Below are 23,005 nucleotides of genomic sequence, written 5' to 3' on the forward strand. Positions count from 1 at the left end.
ACCAGCCTGGCCAACATGGTGAAACCCCGTCTCTACTAAAAATACAAAAATTAGCCGGGCGTGGTGGTGTATGCCTGTAATCCCAGCTACTCAGGAGGCTGCAGCAGGAGAACTGCTTGAACCCGGGAGGTGGAGGCTGCAGTGAGCCGAGATCACACCACTGCACTCCAGCCTGGGCCACAGAGCGAGACTCTTGTCTCAAAAAAACAAAAAAAAAAAACAAAAAAACTGGTCACCACCGTCAATTCTCATAAATGAGCTGTGCTGGCATTATGGGTGCTGTTCCGGCATATGTTTCTAGTTTATACTAAATGTCTTTCCCCAGTGGGTTTCACTCTTGTTGGGCCATGTGTAGTTTTTTAGCTCCAGGACATTTTCAAAGCCATTTACATTAGTTATTATGTATGAGGTCTAGAAAACATGATTGAGCTGCATCCCCAAAGCACACGGTGCAGTTAAGTTAGCACTGGAGTTGATTTTTCTGTCGTCCCCCTGCCCTGCAAAGCCTTATAACACCCCCACGCCATCCATCCCTCTTTTCTGTACAGGTCCTGATATCCGAAGGCTTGGGACGCTATGCAAGGGACCCAAAATTTGTGTCAGCAACAAAACACGAAATCGCTGATGCCTGTGACCTCACCATCGACGAGATGGAGAGCGCAGCCAGCACCTTGCTTAATGGGAACGTGCATCCCCGAGCCAACGGGGATGTGGGCCCCCTCTCACACCGGCAGGACTATGAGCTACAGGACTTTGGTCCTGGCTACAGCGACGAAGAGCCAGACCCTGGGAGGGATGAGGAGGACCTGGCGGATGAAATGATATGCATCACCACCTTGTAGCCCCCAGCGAGGGGCAGACTGGCTCTGGCCTCAGGTGGGGCGCAGGAGAGCCAGGGGAAAAGTGCCTCATAGTTAGGAAAGTTTAGGCACTAGTTGGGAGTAATATTCAATTAATTAGACTTTTGTATAAGAGATGTCATGCCTCAAGAAAGCCATAAACCTGGTAGGAACAGGTCCCAAGCGGTTGAGCCTGGCAGAGTACCATGCGCTCGGCCCCAGCTGCAGGAAACAGCAGGCCCCGCCCTCTCACAGAGGATGGGTGAGGAGGCCAGACCTGCCCTGCCCCATTGTCCAGATGGGCACTGCTGTGGAGTCTGCTTCTCCCATGTACCAGGGCACCAGGCCCACCCACCTGAAGGCATGGCGGCGGGGTGCAGGGGAAAGTTAAAGGTGATGACGATCATCACACCTGTGTCATTACCTCAGCCATCGGTCTAGCATATCAGTCACTGGGCCCAATATATCCATTTTTAAACCCTTTCCCCCAAATACACTGCGTCCTGGTTCCTGTTTAGCTGTTCTGAAATACGGTGTGTAAGTAAGTCAGAACCCAGCTACCAGTGATTATTGTGAGGGCAATGGGACCTCATAAATAAGGTTTTCTGTGATGTGACGCCAGTTTACATAAGAGAATATCACTCCGATGGTCGGTTTCTGACTGTCACGCTAAGGGCAACTGTAAACTGGAATAATAATGCACTCGCAACCAGGTAAACTTAGATACACTAGTTTGTTTAAAATTATAGATTTACTGTACATGACTTGTAATATACTATAATTTGTATTTGTAAAGAGATGGTCTATATTTTGTAATTACTGTATTGTATTTGAACTGCAGCAATATCCATGGGTCCTAATAATTGTAGTTCCCCACTAAAATCTAGAAATTATTAGTATTTTTACTCGGGCTATCCAGAAGTAGAAGAAATAGAGCCAATTCTCATTTATTCAGCGAAAATCCTCTGGGGTTAAAATTTTAAGTTTGAAAGAACTTGACACTACAGAAATTTTTCTAAAATATTTTGAGTCACTATAAACCTATCATCTTTCCACAAGATATACCAGATGACTATTTGCAGTCTTTTCTTTGGGCAAGAGTTCCATGATTTTGATACTGTACCTTTGGATCCACCATGGGTTGCAACTGTCTTTGGTTTTGTTTGACTTGAACCACCCTCTGGTAAGTGAATTACAGAGCAGGTCCAGCTGGCTGCTCTGCCCCTAGGGTATCCATAGTTACGGTTTTCTCTGTGGCCCACCCAGGGTGTTTTTTGCATCGCTGGTGCAGAAATGCACAGGTGGATGAGATATAGCTGCTCTTGTCCTCTGGGGACTGGTGGTGCTGCTTAAGAAATAAGGGGTGCTGGGGACAGAGGAGCAACGTGGTGATCTATAGGATTGGAGTGTCGGGGTCTGTACAAATCGTATTGTTGCCTTTTACAAAACTGCTGTACTGTGTGTTCTCTTTGAGGGCTTTTATATGCAATTGAATGAGGGCTGAAGTTTTCATTAGAATGCACTCACACTCTGACTGTACGTCCTGATGCAAACCCACTTTTGGATAATTAGAACCGTCAAGGCTTCATTTTCTGTCAACAGAATTAGGCCGACTGTCAAGTTACCTTGGCAGGGATTCCCTGCAATCAAAAAGATAGGTAGCAATTTTGGTCCAAAATTTTTAATAGTATACAGACAACCTGTTAATTTTTTTTTTTTTTTTGTAAATAACAAACACCACTTTGTTATGAAGACCTTACAAACCTCTTCTTAAGACATTCTTACTCTGATCCAGGCAAAAACACTTCAAGGTTTGTAAATGACTCTTTCCTGACATAAATCCTTTTTTATTAAAATGCAAAATGTTCTTCAGAATAAAACTGTGTAATAATTTTTATACTTGGGAGTGCTCCTTGCACAGAGCTGTCATTTGCCAGTGAGAGCCTCCGACGGGGCAGGTACTGTGCCAGGGCAGCTCTGAAATTATGGATATTCTTATCCTCCTGGTTGCTTCGGTGCCAATGGTAACCTAATACCAGCCGCAGGGAGCGCCATTTCTCCTAAAGGGCTACACCACTGTCAACATTATCTTGGACTCTGTGTCTCTCTCTGTTGGGTCTTGGTCTTACTGTGTGGCATCACATCAGGCCAAAATTGCCAGACCAGGACCCTAAGTGTCTGATAGAGGCGATGATCTTTTCCAAAGTCAGTACTTACAAACTGGCGTTCTTACAGGCTGCACCATTTCCTAGTATGTCTGCTTTAAGCCTGGTTCAACCTCTCATCGAATATTAAATTTTTCTTTGTAAGAAAAATTTGAAGTTGTAGAGCATGGCTTTTTGTTTTCCTTTGTCTTAGGAAAGTTTTAAGATGAAATGTTTTTCCTTTTTGGTTCCCTCCCCATCTGAAAAATACACATTTTTGTGTCCACAGGAATAATACATTTAGTTTCTTTAATCTTATGTTTTTCCTAATCTCACAAAATGTAAATGGCAGCTATGATTTCACCGTCAACTGGCAGCGAGAACCTCACTAAGAACCATCTCTGCTCAGCCTATGGACTCCGACATCCACCCAGACAGCTGGATCTCGCTTCACCACGTGGCACTTTCCAGCTCTATCCCACGAAGTTTCAGAATTGGGCGAAGGCCAGGCGTGGCGGGCTGTGAGGGCCACGTTACCTCTTGGTGCAGTCTCACCTGTGTGAGATGGGACCAGGGGCACCACTTGCTTTCCTGCTGACCCTGCTATGAGAAAAACTGGAGCAGTTTCACCTTGTGTACTTCTCAGCATCGTAAGTGTCTTTGCCAATTGCATTTCCTATAAAAGTTTTACTGTTTTGATAGGCAGCTGGCTGGTTTAGAAAAACCAGTTAGCCATAGAACTGACATCACGCAGAGAGCCCCGACTCCCTGATTAGGCCACCCCAACTCAAAATCTGACTCCAGGGATGTTTTGTTGAAAATGTTATTTCTCTAAAACAGTATTTCTTTTCCTCTCCTGGGGACTAGGAGGGCAGGAGAGAATGAGGAGCAGGCCTGGGCCCTGGTTCCAACATCAAGAGTGACAGGGTGGTCTCAGGGATGTCCTGTGAGGGCAGCCTGAGCCACTAAACAGGTCCAGTAGAGATGGTATTTTATCTTTAAAAAATCTGTATTGGATCTGATGTTAAGTTGGCTTATCAGTAGAAGCATGAAACCACTTCTGAGTGGCGAGACATGGTTGGCTGGAGAAGAATCTGTTTTTTTTGTTGTTTTTTTTGAGACAGTCTCACTCTGTCACCCAGGGTGGAGTGCAGTGGTGCAATCTCAGCTCACTGCAGCCTGCGCCACCCAGGTTCAAGCGATTCTCCTGTACCGGCCTCCCAAGTAGCTGGGACTACAGGCGTGCAACACCATGCCCAGCTAATTTTTGTATTTTTAGTAGAGACGGGGTTTCACCATGTTGGCCAGGCTGGTCTCAAACTCCTGGCCTCAAGTGATCCACCCACCTCAGCCTTGCAAAGTGCTGGGATTACAGGCGTGAGCCACCATGCCTAGCCAAGAAGAATCTATTTGAATTCGTGGAGATGATGCCTGCAACCTTCGCTACGAGCAGAAAGACTAGATGTTTGGGTGCCTACAATTCCTGCTTCAGGAACTCACCATCTCCAGTCAGGCTGCCAGATGCTCTTGGCTCCCACACAGCCCACCCCTATCCCCTATTCCATCAGGAGCTGCCTTCTACTAGTGCAGCGGCTTCAACACAGGCTTCTGCAATAGGTCAGGGCTCCTGAGAGCACTGGGCACATGGACAGCGCATTCTGTTGTGCTCTTTGAGCCATTTTTGCAAAGCACGTTTCTCTGTTTTTAGGTACTGCAAGCTTTTGGCCAAGGGGCCCAATTCCCTATGAGACTGAAGATGGGGGGGTACCCTCTGTGCACCCCACTTTGTAGCAAGTGCCTTTCTCCCCCATGCTGGCTTCCTCAGGTGACAGCCTCTCCTCCTGGGGTGAAAGACTCCCTTCATGGCAGGGGAATGTTCAGGTTCTGGACATGTGACACTTACCATCTTTTCTTTTGAACCTCATTCCTGTTTATGGCCAAATTGTGCGATTGTGTAGAACATGACTAAGTATTTGAGAGTGAAAGAAGGGCCTGGGTGCAATTGAGCAGCATCACCAATGGGCTCCTCTTACCATATGACATTTTGCTTATTTTAAAATACAGCCACCAGACTGAACCCACCATGGTCTCAGACGCTGACACACCCATGGGACACAGAGATGGTAGAACTAAGTGACTGTCACCCTGCCATATCCATACCTGTTCCAGAGAAGAAGGGTCAGCACAGTCATGGTTGGCCCAGGACTATCCCCTGCCCCTGAATCCACACACGCTCCAGCAGGAAAGCTGCACGAGGCCCTCCAAGTTACGGGGCTGGCACCTGAACTCCTGTTTCTGCACTCTTGTAGGCAGCCCCGAGACCCAGGTGACTGATGGCCATGGACTGCTGCTGTGGGGCAGGTGGGGACCCTCCGTAGGAGAAATAAGTCTCTTGGCTGGTTTAGAATTTTCTTTCTTGACCCTCTCTTCGAACAAAAATTTTAAAAAATACAGGTAAGATTAAACAAGAGCTGTTTAAGATTTTTAAAAGGAGAGGTGTGATGGGTTTCTTCCTGCTGCCTCTCTCGAAGGTTTGTCTCAGAAAACTAACTTGTGGCTGTCGGACCCCCCCGCCCCAGTCTGTAAGCCGCCCCAATCCTCTCAGATCCGAGCAAAGCCTGGAATCCCCCAATTTCCTCCCGTCCTTATTCTGGGCCTAGTATAGCTGCAGGTTTCCACACAACAATGCTTTTCTTCCCAGCCCTTGACGGTGGATGTGGATGTCTGGAAAAATCCAAGTGCATTTTATTTTCATTACCTTGTCAGAACAGTCTGGAGAAGGCATCTCAGTTCAAATGTAAGTGACTGGATCACTTTATTGAATGGTAAGAAATTTAAAGAGCAAAGAGCTGTTGTAAATGCTACTTGTATTTTTTTTCCTCCAAAACTCCAGTCTTGAATTTATTTTTCTTTCACACAGGGGCATTTCTACAGCAACAGGGTGCATGGCTGTGCTTAACTGTGTTTTCCATCCTAGTCTGTTCCTGTGGACGTCTACAGAATAAGAATTAACCATCCTTGTCCACTGCTGGGATGGCTCAGGCTGCCAAGTCATTTCCTAAGACCAGTATGAGAGAGTCCTTTCTCTGGCTAGCTGCTTCAGTAGGAATCAGTGATCTGGTACGTGGGGTTTGCTCTTGGTTTCTGCATTTCTTGGTAAAAGGAAAACCTTTTAAACTGCTAAGTCATAAAACCTTTGGTAGTGAAGCCAAGTGGCATTTCCTCCAGACTCCTCTCCCCTTGAATAAGGTCCAAAAAAATCTCAGGTTTTTTTTTTTTTTTTTTTTTTTTTTTGAGACAGGGTCTCACCCTGTCACCCAGGCTGGAGTGCAGTGGTGCCATCAGGGTTCACAGGAGCCTCAACCTCCTGGGCTCAAGCCATCCTCCCACCTCAGCCTCCCAAGTAGCTGGGACTACAGGTGTGTACCACCATGCCCAGCTAATTGTTTTCCAGAGACAAGGTCTCACTATGTTGCCCAGGCTGGTCTTGAACTCCTGAGCTCAAGTGATCTTCCCAAAGTGCTGGGATTACAGGTGTGAGGAGTCCTGCACCTGGCCCTGGTTTAATAAGAACCAGAGCCACAACCCTCTCAGAGTGACCCAGTGGAGCCCCAGTTACCTGCCTCACTCTGAGAGTGAAATTAGGAAGCGAGAAAGGAAAAGCCAGTTTTTCTACCAGCAGGCAACTTTCCCCTCTCAACAGGGACACTGGGGATTTATGTGCCAGCCCAGGCTGAACTAACTACTGTGTGACTTACTGCCTCAGCTAAAGCTTGCAGCTCAAGAAGGAGGATGCCCCTTCCTTCGCGAACCCTCCGTGGGTCTGGCAGGCACCCAGCCTCTGTGCATGGCCTGGGAAGGAACCACTGCCCTGGGTTAGAGAATGCCACGTGAACACAAGAAAAAGGATGCGGCAGGAGTTAACCATCCTCCCCTTCTGTCCCTCCAGGAGGCAGGGAGGAACATCTCAGGCTGAATGCTGGCCTTCCCCAAATGGCCCACAGGGAAAGGCTGGGGAAAAGGAGCTGGATTCACTGCCCAGTACTTGTCTCATTTCCCAAGACTTTATCCAATTCTCAGCCACTGAGTAGGGTACCACCTGGGTCCTAGTGTGCTAGATAGTTTCAGGCAGGAGCCTGGGAGCAAGGGCTGTGCTGGCCCTCTTGGCTTATCAGGAGGCTTCCCTGGTCATCCTCCAGCAGCAAGTGTCTTAGCGCTGGGTGGCCAGCGTCCTGGGCTTGTAGACAGGGACATCTTTGTCCCAGAGTGCAGGCTGCCCCTTGATAATGTCAGCTGCCTTCTCTGCGATCATGATTGTGGGGGCGTTCAGGTTGCCGCTGACCATGCTAGGCATGATGGAGGCATCGACGACCCTGAGGTTTTCCACCCCGAGGACCCTTGTCTGCGGATCCACCACGGCAGTGGGATCGGAGGGCTGGCCCATCTTACAGGTGCACGAGGGGTGGTAGGCGCTGTCGGCTTTTGCCCGCACAAAGCCATCTATCTCTTTATCTGACTGAATGTGGCTTCCTGGCTGGAGCTCTTTCCCTCGGAACGGAGCCAGGGCTTCCTGTGCAAAAATTTCTCTGGTGAGCTTCACACACAGACGGAAATCCTCAATATCAGTTTCTGTCGAGGAGAAGAAACAGGTGAGGACCCCTCCTTTTGCCCGTGCTGGCCTCACTGGAAGATTCACGGCATGGAGAGGCTCTGTAAGCTGTCTGAGGGGATGGTGTTTGGGGACAAAGTTCAGGGCCATGGGGGACTGAGCCAGCAGGCTGCTTGTCCCCTGCCCACAGCGGGTTAGACTGTACCGTGTAGCTCAAAGGTAGCATCCTACACGGACACAGCCCACCCAGAGGCCCAGGTTTAAATCAGGGGTCTGACTTATCTGTAGGGCAGGGATAAGTACACACACCCTGCCCCTGCTACAGTGGGGCCGTGAGCACCCTGCAGCCATTGCTGGGCAAAACCTGCCCAGTGGGTAGTGCTCGTTTTTGCTGCATGCAAAGAGGCAGGCCCAGGAATGGAATTTGCTTTTAGAGACTGCTCAGAGTGACAACAGGAAAAATGCTCTACCTACAGACCTGGCACCTGCATGGCGTGGTCTTCCTGCACATCATGGCAGATTGTTCTGAAAGCTGCAAATCTCCCCTACTGTCTAAACCCCGGGACTTCATTTATCTCATGTGTCCCAGGACACTACGGGGCTGCCTATGCAAGTTTACAGCCTAAAGTGACAGGGTGGGGGACGACAGAGGGTCACTTGTGTCTTAGAAAGTGTAGTCCAAGGGTATGATTCAGGGATAAACAGGAACCCCACAAAGGCATTCGTTTGTTCAAGCCCAGGAAGACACAGGTGGGTGAAGTACCTGTTGACAAGTAGTTGGGCTGGATCACAGGGTGGTCTTGGGGATTGGCACTTCTCAGTTTGAGCCAGCCCACACTCGTGCCCCGCATGGGCCCCACATGTACCTAGAAGAACACAGAGGAAGCAGTGACGGTCCCTCCATAGACATCCACGGTGACCTCTGTCAACCCTGGTTTACCTGTAGGGTGGGCCTCTGCTTCCAGAATCACTTCCAGAATCAGTGGGGAACAGATGCATGTTAGCATTTGCCCGCATGGTACCCACCTCCACGAGTGATTACAGACCACCTCAAGGAATCACTCTTTCATCCTGGCCTCATACTCCATGGCTCAAAGCTTTCAGAGGTGGTGATCCCAGAGCCAAGTCAGCCCCTCTGTTTGTCCCATTTCTGGTGCTCGGTACCTAGCCTGCATGAAACAATCATACCATTGGCACGCACCACGCAGACTGACACGCTGGGCAACTGGAAGGCAGGGGACAGGCCTCTGTGTCCCCCACTCTGCAGCCATATGGCACCAGGGAGAATGCTGCCTTGGAAGATGGGAGCATCTTCCTTCCTGGTGGGAAGGAGACATCCTGGGAAGCCGAGGCTCTTCCACCTGCTCACCTGGTAAGCCTCCTGCTGGGTGGGGACCCGCCCGTGGTCAATCACTTGGGATGGCAGGAAATGGAACTGGATGTCCGGGTGGGGGACCCCAGGCTGGCTGCGGATGAACCCACCTGTTTCCAGATGGGCAGTGGCTCCATCCCCTAGAAGCAGAAGAGGATGAGGCAGAAGAGCCAGTCAGGCCGTGGCAGGTGGGCCGGCTGCTCCTGGTTTCCTCCTTTCTCCTGGCCACTCCTCTTCCCTTTCCTGGACCCCACTCTAGTGCCTGGACCCAAGTCCTGTCCACATCTGTTCACCCCTCACAGGGGGCTCACCCAGCACCACACCATAAAATGTCAGCTATTTGCCAAAAGGATGGCATCAGCTCTGCTCTCTACCAGGGCCAATTCTGCCACTGCCCATGCCACCTGCCTTACCGGCTCTTCCCACTACCTAGCACAGCACACAGCACGTACTAGGTGTGTGAGAAATACAGACTGAGTGGATGGGTAGGATTTTAAACTACCATTTCCTGGCCCAGGCACAGCTACAAATCAAGTGGAAAAGGTTGAAAGATGAATGCTGATTCTGCAGTCTAGCCCCAAAGTCTCCTCTCTCCACCTTTTCTCCTGGCTCCTTGGACCTCGCCTGCTGTCCAGCACAAGGCCATCCCTGCTCATCTGTAAGGAAGAGCAGCCCCTAAGCCCCGAGGAGTCTTACCTCCAGCAGGCGCTGGGCTAAGCTCCTTGGCATGTGCTATTGTTTCTGGTCCTCGCTTCAACCTGTCAGGTTGAAACTGTGCATCCCCATTTTGAAGATGGAAAAACTGAGGCTCAGGGCTAAGGTAAATGGCATAGTTCCGCATCAAACCCAGTGGCCAGAACCCCTGTTCAGCTCCTCAGGAAGGAGGTCTCAATGCTTATAGACAGTCTCCTCCCAGGTTACTGATAAGCGTGCTCACCTGTGAATTTCCAGAGCCACTCCAGACCAATGCAGACCTTCCGCAGGGGCTTCTGTGCTGAATGGAGGGTGATAGGGCGGGTGCATGCCTGCTGAATGTAGATCTCCAGGTGGTCTTGCAGGTTCTGGCCAACCCCTGATACGGGAAGGAGTGGTTTAGAAAATGGCTACCAAGGGGGCTCAGCTGCTTCTCAATATCCCCCTGGTTTTGAAAAATTCTTGCCTATTCCCTTATCTTCTGGACCAGCTCCTGCTCAGTTCCCTGGTCTCAGCTTAAAGGCTGCCTCCCAGACACAATATGTGTGCACTCCTGGCCAAGTCTGGCCTGCCTTGGATGCTGCCAAGGCCACCTGTCCTTGTCACTCACTCCTACGGCAGCCTCTGGGTGCCCCTTGTCAGCCCTGCTCAGCAGCCCCCTGTGAGGGCAGGGCCTACGCCTTCAGCAGGCACTGCTTGGTGAGCGGTCGCTGGATGGTGATGGCCAGAGGGGTAGACAGCAGCCCCACCCTCACGCCAGCGTGGGGAAGGAGGAAGCAGCCCTGTCATGCTACACCATCCTTGCATGAATTCATCCAAGCCTATTGGGACACTGGGCAGGTCAACATCATGAAGCAGCACTTCCCCGGGCCCCTCATGATGAAGCCTAAATGCACAAAGGCCTAGCCCTCCCGGAGTAGGGTTATCAAGGAGGGCAAGAGACAGAGCCCGACCCTCAAGAGCATCAGAGACAGTTTATAAAATAAAGTTTACATCTTAACATGAAGAGCAGGCTCTGGAGCACGGAGCTGACCTCATTCATGCTCAGGGCAGCCAGCGAGTCCTGTGGATGGAAGGATGAGGCCTGGACCCCTCTCGCCATAGAGCTGCCCTGGTGACACGCCCATGCCCGACCCAGTGGGGCTTCACGGGCAGATACTCCCTGCTGCAGGGTGCCCTTCTCCAAGTGAAATAGGGCAGCCGGGGGAGGGAGAAGGAAAACAATGCAAGACTCGGGGCCCAGGGATGACAGTGTCCAGTGAGGCCTGGGAAACCTTCGGGCTCTCGGGGACGATGTGATAGTTCCAAGGATCACTGACTGCCACCACCTCCCCACTTCATGCTAATAAGATACATACAACTTCATGCTAATAAGATACATACACTAAGCCTTTTGTTGAGCAGAGACAGCCTCTGGGGAGCAGTAAAGAAGGGGACTCACCAGGTAGGTGGCACACTACAGGGATGCCCAGTTTCTTGAGGTCATCAGCATTCCCGATGCCAGAGAGCATGAGCAGCTGTGGAGAGTTGATGGCACCTCCACTCAGAATCACCTCCTTGCTGGCATAAGCCTGGAAGAGGTCCGGCCAGGTCACTCCCCGAAAAGCCAGCTGTTCTCCTGACTCACAGACCAGCGCCCTACTCTAGCCAGCACCATGAGAACACGGCCTTGGGATGTGGAATCCTGTGGCACACCCGGGACAGGCCCCAGAATCAAGGAGAGGAAACTCGCTGAGTCACTACTTGAAAGCAACCAGCAGGTGCAACTACAGCTGGACAGTAGTGACAGCCTTAGAAACAGGAGGGGAGGGCTTACATGAGATAAATGAAAGCAGGCATTCAAGTGGGTGGTTTAGAGAGAGCAAGCGGTGAACCAGATCTACACATGAAGCTGCAAAACAATCAGACCCCCTGCCAACAACACAGAAAATAGAGTACAATCACATTTATGGGTTTTAAAACCTCTAGTGTAAACCTATAGCTTTCTGTGACATCAGTGCCTTGAAATGGTGTGGAAGGTACTGGGGGACAGCTCTGAATTAGGCATGGCACACAGGGGCACTGACACCATAGGCCCTTTCTAGGTGGCAGGACTAGGGGCTGCCTCACCTCCACCAGCCCACTGCCATCAGCTACTCGCCCCTTCCCCTAGCCATCACAGGGATGAGCACGTGGGGCTGGGGGTGAGGGCGTGACTCCTGCCCACTCTGAGCTGGACCACCAGGGTCACTGCCCACCCCCTTCTTCCAGGACCCCAGCTGCAGTCCACTCACCCTGTGGCTCTGGCCATTCTTGACATACTCCACGCCCACTGCACGGGTGCCCTCAAATAGCACCCTGCTCACAAGCGTCTCGGCCTCGGCCTTGAGGTTGGTGCGGCTCAGTGCTGGGTGCAGGTAGGCACAGGCCGCGCTCCACCGTTTGCCTGCAGGATGGAGTGAGGTGGTCAGGCATGGCTCCGCCCTCCCCTGGCACCTGGGCAGGAGGAAGGAGCTGGAGAAAGAGTGGATATGCCCAGCTCTGACTGCAAGTCCCGCCTTCAAAGTAAAGCTGAGACGGAAAGACCCTGCCCTGCTGAGTCCACATCTGCCTGGGGTCCCCTGGATGCAGGTGGAAAAGTACCCTTCACCCTCAAACAGGAGGACACAGAGACCAGGAGCACAGCCAGAGGGGTGAGAGCCTTCAAGAGGCAGGCAGAAGCCCCGGGTCAGCCCTGGCTCGCTTCTGTCCTGCTGTGAGCAAGGCCTTTCACCACTCTGTGCCTCAGTTTCCCCATGTGCAAGTCCCCAGAGGACTTAGGCTGTCTGTCCAGAGAGCTGATTCTCTGTTATCCACACCAACAGGGGCCAAAGGTGCAGAGAATGCCCAGGGTCACCATCTTGGGTCACTCTCAGGGCTCTGGGTTGTACTCTTGGGGGGTATACTAAGCCAGATCTCTTCCCGGTCGTGCCAGCCTCAGTCTGCCCATGCCTCCTGACCATGCTGGAGCCAGGAGCCCGGAGCCACGGGCCAAGATGGGTGGGGGCTGGGGTAGGCGGTAGTGCTTTTTAAAAAAGAGAAGGGAGACCACTACCTTCATGGATGGTCATGTCCATCCAGCCGAAGCCCTCCTGCTGGAAGCCATTCATGTCCTCGGTGAGCGGGTAGCCGGCCTGCTGCGTGGCCTCCAGGAATGCGCAGTGCAGCGGGTGGTTGGTCTTGCCCCGGGACACCCGCAGCGGGCCATCGGCGCCCCGGTACCGGCTGGCGCCCAGCTCGTGGCCCTGCGCCTTGCGGAAGTAGGGCAGGCAGTGCGCGTAGTCCCAGCCGCGGGCGCCCTGGCGCTGCCAGCGCTCGTAGTCCTCGGCGTGCCCACGGACGTAGACCATGGCATTGAGGGATGAGGAGCCGCCCCAGACGCGGCCGCGTGGCCAGTACAGCACGCGGCCGTCCAGGCCCCGCTGCACCTCTGTGTGGTAGCACCAGTTGTACCTGTCGTCGCACAGGTTGGCCACCAGGGCCGCAGGCATGTGGATCTTCCACGAGAGCCGCTTGCTCCCCGCGCGCACGTCCTTGGGCCCGGCCTCCAGCAGCAGCACGCGCTCGGCGGGGTCCTCCGTGAGCCTCCCGGCCAGCACGCAGCCCGCCGAGCCCGCGCCCACCACCACATAGCTGTACTCGTCCCGGCTCTCAGAGCCTGCGCCGGCCAGGGCCCGGGCACCCAGGGATTGCTGCTGCCCCAGGGCTCCCCGTGCCAGGGCTCCGGGCCGGCCCAGGCCTCGTAGGAGACACCACATGCTTCTATCTAGTCCAAGTCCTCTGATCCACGGAGGGGAATGAGATGACTCACTTCTCCCTAAAACAGGAAGAGGGGCTTTAAAAATCTTAACTCCGCATATCCAGGGTATGCTCACCAACGGCCTGCCGGGGCAGGGTGCAGCAGGCCCAGCCTGATGTGGCTGCTCAAAGGAACTAGGAGGAGGAAGTGAGGGACACACAGGAATTTCAGAACTGTTTTGGATGTGCCAGGATGCACAGGCACAGGCCAGGGGATGGGGCAGCAGAAAGGCCCCTCCCCCAACTAAGGGGTAAAATGCTTCCCTGTGCCCTGTGTATGAACCTGGAGACTGGGCTGGAGTCTGCCTGCTGGAAGGCAGGGGGGCGAAGGGCTTTCCAAGGGAGAAAGAAAACAGAGTATTTGTACTCATCCCTTCAAGACAGTGGGCTCAGCCCCTACCATGTGCTAGGCACTATTCCCTGCCCCACCCAGTTCCTGCAGCAATACACAGAAAGACATCTGCTCTCAAAACGGATGGTTTAGGGCCTGGGAAAAGGACAAGACTTAAATAACGGAAGGAAGATCAGCATGAGAGGCACGAGACTGTAGAGCTCAAAGCCTTTGACCCGAGGGGCCATGGGGAGCACTAGAGGGATTTGAAGCAGGTTCAAGATCAGAGCTACACTCTTCAAAGATCACTCTGTAGAATGCTAGCGTTTTAACAGAAAAATGGCAATAGCTTTGAAAGGGCCCTTTCCTAACAATGTTCAAATCAATCCCAGCATAGTGCACAGAGGTAGAAAAGAAACAGGATATGTCATGAAAACCTCCATTGAAAAGAACGCCTGAGAACGCCCCATCCATGAGGCTCAGACCAACAAGGCCTGCCCAAGACTGAGGCTGAAACAAAAGGAAAGCCTGATAAATCTCACCACCCCTTCCACAAGCCCTGCACCAAGTAACAGCAGCCTACCACTGGAGTACAGAGGCTCTTTTTCCTCCTCCCGTCCACTGTTGCACAGGCATAGGAGACAGAGGTGGTGGGGCCTCCTGAATGGTATGTCTGAGGCTGCCGGAACACCGAGAAGAACTCTTCAGAGCTCCAGGCCCCACACCACTCCCCACCAGACTGACAACACTCCACACTAACAACCCAACAGAATGAAAGACAGGTCCTTTGCTAGGTATACTGTTTACCTCAGTCTCCACTATCCCATTACACACAAGGTCTAGCATTCAATAAAAAATTAGGATACATACCAAAAAGCAAGGCAAATAAATGACTCCTTATCAAGAGATAAAGTAGTCAACAGAAACAGACCAAGGAGTAATGCACCCAGATGTTAGAACCCATCAAACAAGGACTTTAACCAAGGTGAACATTATAAAAGATATAGTTGAAAAGGTGGACAGATAGGAAACTTCAGCCAAACAATGAAAACTATAGAAAAAAACATAAATGCAAGAAAAAAATACAATGTTAGAGAAGAACAGTTTTTAATTGGATATAGCACAGAAAAGAATCTGGAAATATAAAGAGGGGAAGAGAGAAAAAACAACCAACAACTCTGGGACAATATCAAACTAAAGTACAGATAACTGGAGTCTGAGGGGGAAATAGTGGGGAAGGAGGGCAAGGCGGAAAGAACAGACAGAGAACAAGGGAGGAGAAATATTTGAAGAGATAATTGCTGAGACTTTCCCAAACGTAGTGCAAGACAAAACACTATGGATTCAAGAAGCTTAGAGCATCCCAAGCAGGATTAGTACAAAGAAAAACACATCTAAGTACATCATAGTTAAGCTGCTGAAACTTCAAAATAAAGAGAAAATCATCACTGTAGCCAGACAAAAAACATATGCAGAGGAATAAATATAACAATGACAGCAAAATTCTCAGAAAACATGCAATCCAGAAGATAATGGAGTGACAACTTTAAATATTGAAAGAAAAAAAAAAAACCTCTAGTCCTAGTTTACTGAAATTGAAAAATTATACCCAGGGAATACATCTTTAAAAATAAAGTAGATGAAAATTTAGATGAAATGGACTAATTCCTTGAAAGACACAAGCTGCCAAAACTCACACAAGAAGAAAGACACTCCAAATAAGCCTATATCTATTAAAGAAATTGAATCAATAATAGATAACCTTCCAAAACAGCACCAAGCTTGACTAAGCTCACTGGTGATTTCTATCAACCATTTAAGGAAGAAATTATACCAGTACTCTACAGTCTCTTCTAGAAGATAGAAACAGAGGATTACTTCCTGACTCATTCCGTGAGGCTAGCATCACCCTAATAACAAAACCAGACAAAGACATTACAATAAAAAAAAAAACCACTACAGACCAGTATCTTTCATGAACATAGATAAAAACACTCAACAAAAATACTAGAAAATTGAATCAAAGTATGTATAGAAAGAATTATATACCACAACCAAGTGGGCTTTATCTCAAGTATGCAAGACTGGTTCAACACTCAAAAATAATCAACAGGCTGAAAAAGAAAACTCACATGATCATATTAACAGATGCAGAAAAAGCATTTGACAAAATTTAACATCCGTTAAATGATAGAAACTCTCAGTAAACCAAGCGTAGAAGGAAACTTCCCCAACTTGGTAAAGAATATCTACAAAAACCCTACAACTAACATCATACCTGATGGTAAAAAATTCAAAGCTTTCTCACTAACCAGGAATGAGGCAAGGATGTCCCTTTGAACCACTCCTTTTTAGTATTGTACTAGAAGTCCTATCTAATGCAGTAAGACAACAAAAGGAAAAGGTACAGATTGGGAAGGAAGAAATGAAACTTTGTTTGCTAATGACATGATTGTCCATATAGAAAATCTAAAAGAATCAACAAAAATTCCTGGAACTAATAAGCAATTATAGCAAGGTTTCAGGATATAAGGTTAATATATAAAAGCCAATTGCTTTCCTATATACCAGCAACAAACAAGTGGAATTTGAAATTAAAAACACAATACCAGTTAAATTAGCACCCCAGGCTGGGTGCAGTGGCCCATATAACCCCAACACTTTGGGAGGCTAAGGTCAGAGGATCATTTGAGGCCAGGAGTTTGAGACCAGCCTGGGCAACATAGAAATACCCCATCTGATATGGTTTGGATTTATGCCTCCACCCAAATCTCTTGTTGAATTGTAATCACCAATGTTGGAAGAGGTGACTGGATTATAGGGGCAGACTTCCCTCTTGCTGTTCTCATGACAGTGAATTATCATGAGATCTGGTTGTTTATAAGCGTGTGGCACCTCCCCTCCTCTCTCTCTTCCTACTGCTCCAGTCATGTAAGACATGCCTGCTTCCCCTTCACCTTCTGCCATGATTGTAAGTTTCCTGAGGCCTCCCAAGCCGTGTTTCCTGTAAAGCCTGTGGAACCATGAGCCAATTAAACCTCTTTTCTTATAAATTACCTAGTCTCAGGTAGTTCTTTATAGCAATGAGAGAACAGACTAAATATACCATCTCTAAAAAAATAAATAACTAGTAAAAAATAAAGTAACTGGGTGTGGTGGTGCATACCTGTAGTCCTAGCTTGAGGCTGCAGAGAGCTATGATTGAGCCACTGCACTCCAGCCTGGACTACTGCACCTCAGCCTAAGTGACAGCAAGACCCTGCCCCTAAATAAATAAATAAGCATCACAAAGAAATACTTAGGTATAAATCTAACAAAATATGTGTAAGATCTATATGAGGAAAACTATGAAACCCTGATGAAATTTAAAAACTAAATAAATGGAGAGGTATTTCATGTTTGCAAATTGGAAGGCTCAATATTGTCAAGATGTCAGTTCTTCTCAACTTCATCTACAAATTCAATGCAGTCCCAGTCAAAACCACAGCAAGTTATTTTGTCGATATTAACAGACTGGTTCAAAGTATATATGGAGAGGCAAAAGACACAGAATGGCCAACAAAATACTGAAAGTGAAGAGCAAAATTGGAGGACTGACACTACCCAACTTCAAGATTTACTATAAAGCTACAGTAATCAAAACAGTGTCATATTGGTGAATAGATCAATGGAACAGAACAGAGAGCCCAGAAATAGACCCATATAAATGTAGCCAACTGATCTTTGACAAATCATCAAAGGCAGCACAATAGAGCAAGAAAGTCTTTTCAACAAAGGGAGCTGGAATAACTAGACATACACACACACACACATACACAGAGTAAATATAGACAAAGACCTTATACCCTGCACAAAAATTAACTCAAAATGGATCACAGACCTAAATGTAAAATATAAAACTCCTAGAAGATAACACAGGAGAAAGAACCTCTAGATGACCCTGGGCTTGATGATGACTTTATATATTACGACACCAAAGGCACAGTCCATGAAAGAAATAATTGATAAGCTGGACTTCAATCAAATGTGAGTTTTCTACTTTGCTAAAGACACTATCAAGAGAATTAATAGACAAGTCACAGACGAGGAGTAAATCTTTGCAAAAGATATACCTTATAAAGGACTACTATGTAAATACACAAATAAATATATTCTTAAAACTCAATAACAGATAACCTGATTAAAGAATGGCCCAAAGACCTTAACAGACACCTCACTAAAGAAGATAGACAGATGGCAAAGATGCATATGAGAAGATCGTCCACATCATATGTCATCAGGAAAATGCAAATTAAAACAAGAGTGAGACACTACCATACACATATTAGAATGGCCAAAATCCAGACACTGACAACATCAAATGCTGACAAGGATGTGAGGCAACAGGAACTTTCATTCATGGCTGGTGGGAGTGCTAAATGGTACAGCCACTTTGGAAGACAGTTTGGTGATTTCTTGTAAAAATCAACACACTCTTACCACATGATCCAGCAATTGTGCTCCTTGGTATTTACCCAAAGGAACTGAAAACTATGTCCAAACAAAAACCAGAAAATAAATATTTATGGCAGTTTTATTCATAACTGCCCAAAGCTGGAAGGAACCAAGATATCCTTCAGTAGGTGAATGGATAAATAAACTGTGGTACATCCTGACAATGGAATATCATTTAGTGCTAAAAAGAAATGAGCCAGGAAGCCATGAAAAAACAAGGAGGAAACTTAAATGCATAATTACTAAATGAAAGAAGCCAATCAGAAAAGGCTACAAACCATATGAGTTCAACGATATTACATCCTGAAAAAGGCAAAACTATGGAGACAGTAAAATGATCAGTGGTTACCAGGAGTTGGGAGAGGGATAAACAGGCAGGCCACAAAGGATTTTTAGGGCGGGGAACTAATCTGTTTTCTGTACAGTGGTGGATACAGGTCATTTTTGTCCAAACCTATAGAATGTGCAATACCAAGAGTGAACCCTAATGTAAACTATGGGCTTTAGGTGATAATGATGTGCTAATATAGGTTTATTATTTGTAATAAATGTACCACTTTAGTGCGAGGATGTTGTTAATGGGAGGATTATGCATGTGTAGGGGCAAAGGTTATATGGGAAATCTCTTCACCCTCCTCTCAATTTTGCTGTGAGCCTGAAACTGCCTTTTTAAACAGTATTTTAAAACTATAATAGAGCCTGACTCCATTTTTGATGTTTGACTACTGATAGCTTTCAAGCTCCATCCCTCCCTCTTCCCCTCTTGCCCCACACCTGGGCAAGTGAATAAAAAAGCTCTGGCATTCCTGCCTGGAGTATCAACAGGGAGGTTCAAGTCATGCAAATCCAATTCACGTGTGGGATTCTCACCTTGACTCCACTCCCTAACTATAATAATAACCAGGAACACTCACCCCTTCCTTCACAGACAAGCCTGGGTGCTTGCCCTGCTCACCCTATAAAGCTCCATTATGTGAGCAATAAACCTTATGGTAGCCACTTGGTGTGTGTGTGATGTTATTAGTCTCAACATTCAAACCAACTTTGGGTGGTGGGGGGTTGATCCCACCCTCCATGGGCAACCACAAGACAAAACAATAACACTTACAAGAGCACCAGGAAGCATGACATACTTAGTAATAAACTTAAAATATATACAGGACCTATATACTGAAAACTACAAAACATTGACAGAAGTTAAAGATGACCTAAATAAATATTACGAATAGGAAGACCCAATATTTTTATGATGTCAGTTTTCCCCAAATTGATTTATAGATTTGATGCAATGCCAATCCCAGCAGGCTTTTTTTTTTTTTTTTTGGTGGAAATTGAAATGCTGATTTCAAAATGTATATGGAAATATAAAGGACATAGAAAAAGGTATAGTTCAGTTGGTCATACAAAGAAACCCCAGACAGCAGTGAAAATGAAGGACACATAGCACCTCACATCAACATGGATGAATCCTAAAAATATATTCAGCACACAAAAAGAATATTATAGGAGGCTGTGGCCTAAATGAGATTTTATATATTTATAAATATATATCTTCACATATATTTGTATATATGTGAAGTTTTAAAACATGCAATTCATATATGCACCAAATATCAGGGCCCCAAAATGAAGCAAACAATGACAGATTTGAAGGGAGAAATAAACAGTCCTACAACAATAACTGGAGACTTCAATACTCAGATTTCAATAATGGACAGAAGCTAGACAGAAGATCAGTAAGGAAACAGAGGATTTGAATAACACTATAAACCAGTTGGAGACCTAACAGATATATACAAAACATTCACTACAACAAGAGAATACACATTTTTTCCAAGTGCACATGGAACATTCTCCAGGAGAGACCATATGTTAGGAAACAAAGCAAATCTTAATACATCTTAAAAGAGACTGAAATCAGGGAGGAGAAGAGCAAGATGGCAAATCTCTATTTGCTCCATCAATCGTCCCCCTCGCCCCCCACCCCAACAGGAACACAAAGTTTGACAACTATCTGCACAAAGGGAGCAATTTCATAGCAACCAAAAATCAGGCACCAGCTTGGCCACAGTGGAGGAGAGCACCAAGAGGGTTCTTGGGTTCCCTGATTCCAGGCCTTGGCTCTTAAGTGGCCTTTCCGGACCAACCCTGGGCCAGAGAGGAGCCCACTGCCCTGAAGGGTGAGTCTCAGGCCTGGCAGCATTCACCACAAGCTGACTGAAGAGCCCTTGGGCCTTAAGTGAATGCTGGTGGTATCCTGGCAGTCCTCCCTGTGGGCCTGTGGTGGTCGCCATGGTGTGAGGCTCCTCTGCCTGTGGAAAGGGAAAAGTGGGAAGGACTGTGTCACACGGTGTGAGTGCCAGCTCAGCTACAGTAGAATAGAACACGAGGTAGCTTTCTAATGTTTTTGACTCCAGTACCTGGCTCCCGGAAAGCATCTCTATCTGCCCAGGGCCTGGGGAAACTTGCCGCCCCAAAGGAAAGGCCACAAGCCTGGCTGGCTTCACCGCTGGCTAACTGTAGAGCCCTGGGGCCTTGTGTGAATACAGGCGGTAGCCACGTAGTGGTTACAGCAGGCCTTGGGCAAGACCCAGTCCTGTGCTGACTTCAGGTCTGACCCAGCACAGTCCCAGTGTTGGTGGCCACAGGGGTGCTTGTGTCACCCTACCTGTAGAAAAGTTATATTTCATCAAAATCAAACACTTTACTGCATCAAAGGACATTCTCAAGAATGAAATGACAATCCATAGGAGAAAATATTTGCAAACCATATATGTGATAAGAGGTTAATATCTAGAATGTGTTTAAAACTATAACTCAACAACAAACAACTCAAATAGAAAATGGCCAAAGGACCTGAATAGACATTTCTCTAAGAAAGAAACACAAATGGCCAATAAACACATGAAAAGATGCTCAACATCACTAATCATTATGAAACTATAAATCAAAATCACAGTGAATTACCACTTCACACCCATCAGGATGGCTATAATAAAGGTTGCAGTGAGCCGAGATGGCACCACTGCACTCCAGCCTGGCAACAGAGCCAGACTCCATCTCAAAAAAAAAAAAAGAAAGAAAAGTAACAAGTGTTAATGAGGATATGGAGAAATGGGAACCTCTGCACATTGCTGGTAGGAATGTAAAATGTTGCAAATTCTGTAGAAGACAGGTTAGCAGTTCCTCAAAAAGCTAAACACAGACCATGTGATTCAGTAATTCCACTCCTAGGTATATACTCCAAAAACCTGAAAGCAGAAACTTGAACAGATATTCTTACACCAATGTTTACAGCATCATTATTCACAACAGCAAAAAGGTGGCAACAACTCAAATGTCTATCAACAGGTGAGTAGGGCCGGGCACGGTGGCTCACGCCTGTAATCCCAGCACTTTGGGAGGCCAAGGTGGGCGGATCATGAGGTCAGGAGATTGAGACCATCCTGGATAACACGGTGAAACCCCGCCTCTACTAAAAATACAAAAAAATTAGCCAGGCATGGTGGCGGGTGCCTATAATCCCAGCTACTTGGGAGGCTGAGGCAGGAGAATGGTGTGAACCCAGGAGGCGGAGCTTGCAGTGAGCCGAGATCGCGCCACTGCACTCCAGCCTGGGCAACAGAGCGAGACTCCATCTCAAAAAATAAATAAATAATAAAACAAAAAAAACAGGTGAGTAGATAAAATGTGGTATGTACATATAATGGTATATTATTCAGCCTTAGAAAGGAATGAAATTCTGGCACATGCTACAGCTTGGCTGGACCTTGAAAGCATTATGCTAAGTGAAATAAGCCAGACACCAAAGGACAAATATTGTATGATTCTATGGAATAGGCAAATCCATAGAAACAGAAAATAGATTAGAGGTTACTAGGAGATGAGGGGAAGGGAAACAAGGAGTTATTGTTTGGGGGAACAGAGCTTCTGTTTGAGGTGATGCAAAAAAAATTGGAAACGGATAGTGGTGATGGGTGTACAACATTGTGAATATACTTAATGCCACTGAATTACGCTTAAAATGGTTAAATCACCAACAAAATCCTACATGCAATTGAATTCTGGATCTTGTTAAGTAAATCAAATCTATGAAGGGGAAAGGTATAGAGAAACTTGAGGGTAGTAGTAACCTCTGAGCAGGGAGGCATTCCTGGGGGTTTTCATTTGCACCAATCACATTTTATTTCTTGATCTAGATGACAGGCACATGTGTGTTTGTTGTTGTGTAGTTTTACAGAAGGTCTGCAGTAAACAACAATAATTAAAATTGACAAGATCAAGAGGCAAAACAGGAGCTTCGCCAGGGGGCAGCAAGCCTACCCTGTAGGAGTGAAGACAGACGCCTTCTTCCTGAGGTGGCAGCAGGTCACTTACTCTTCCGGGTCCCAGTCATTTGAAAACCCCACCCCGTATCACAACTCTGCTCCAACACCTCCCCTTGATACTCCCACCCTCCCCACACAAGGGAGGGGCCTGCTACCCAAAGGGAACTCCTTGAGGACAGGGACTCCTAAGCTGCTAGCATAGTGCCCTCTCAGGCCCGCAGGCTGGGTGGGTGGGCAGACTGACTGGTGTGAGGCAGGAGTTCCAGGGAAGCAGCCCCTTCCACTTCCCTGGGCTGCCTGGGCAGGGAAGGAGCTGCCTGGCATTGGCAGGATGGAAGGTGGGCAGGAATGGGAACAGGGAAAAACAGGATAGCATGCA

The 23,005-nt window shown here is 47.8% G+C and overlaps 2 protein-coding genes across 28 annotated transcripts in view; one reads left to right on the plus strand and one right to left on the minus strand.

The window, feature by feature from the left end:
- The window catches only part of CACNA1D (calcium voltage-gated channel subunit alpha1 D), a 317,826-nt gene extending 315,927 nt beyond the window's left edge, over positions 1–1,899 (plus strand). For 22 of the 24 annotated variants that reach the window (XM_016941301.3, XM_016941303.2, XM_016941300.2 and 19 more), the window contains one exon: positions 549–1,899. In XM_016941301.3, the coding sequence (XP_016796790.1) occupies positions 549–842 (294 nt within the window). In that variant the 3' untranslated portion in view covers positions 843–1,899. The remainder of the gene's footprint in view (positions 1–548) is intronic. The other 2 variants (XR_010155607.1, XM_016941310.3) reach the window with 2 other exon arrangements.
- Positions 1,900–5,769: 3,870 nt separating this feature from the next.
- The window catches only part of CHDH (choline dehydrogenase), a 30,072-nt gene continuing 12,836 nt past the window's right edge, over positions 5,770–23,005 (minus strand). For all 4 annotated transcript variants that reach the window (XM_001173164.7, XM_016941316.4, XM_016941315.3 and 1 more), the window contains exons 3-9: positions 12,731–13,492; positions 11,931–12,082; positions 11,099–11,228; positions 9,902–10,036; positions 8,962–9,104; positions 8,356–8,458; positions 5,770–7,612 (exon numbers count right to left, since the gene is read on the minus strand). In XM_001173164.7, coding sequence (XP_001173164.1) covers positions 7,194–7,612; positions 8,356–8,458; positions 8,962–9,104; positions 9,902–10,036; positions 11,099–11,228; positions 11,931–12,082; positions 12,731–13,433 — 1,785 coding nt within the window. In that variant the 5' untranslated portion in view covers positions 13,434–13,492 and the 3' untranslated portion in view covers positions 5,770–7,193. The remainder of the gene's footprint in view (positions 7,613–8,355; positions 8,459–8,961; positions 9,105–9,901; positions 10,037–11,098; positions 11,229–11,930; positions 12,083–12,730; positions 13,493–23,005) is intronic.

This window comes from Pan troglodytes, chromosome 2 (genome assembly GCF_028858775.2).
Source record: "Pan troglodytes isolate AG18354 chromosome 2, NHGRI_mPanTro3-v2.0_pri, whole genome shotgun sequence".
Lineage (NCBI taxonomy): Eukaryota > Metazoa > Chordata > Mammalia > Primates > Hominidae > Pan > Pan troglodytes.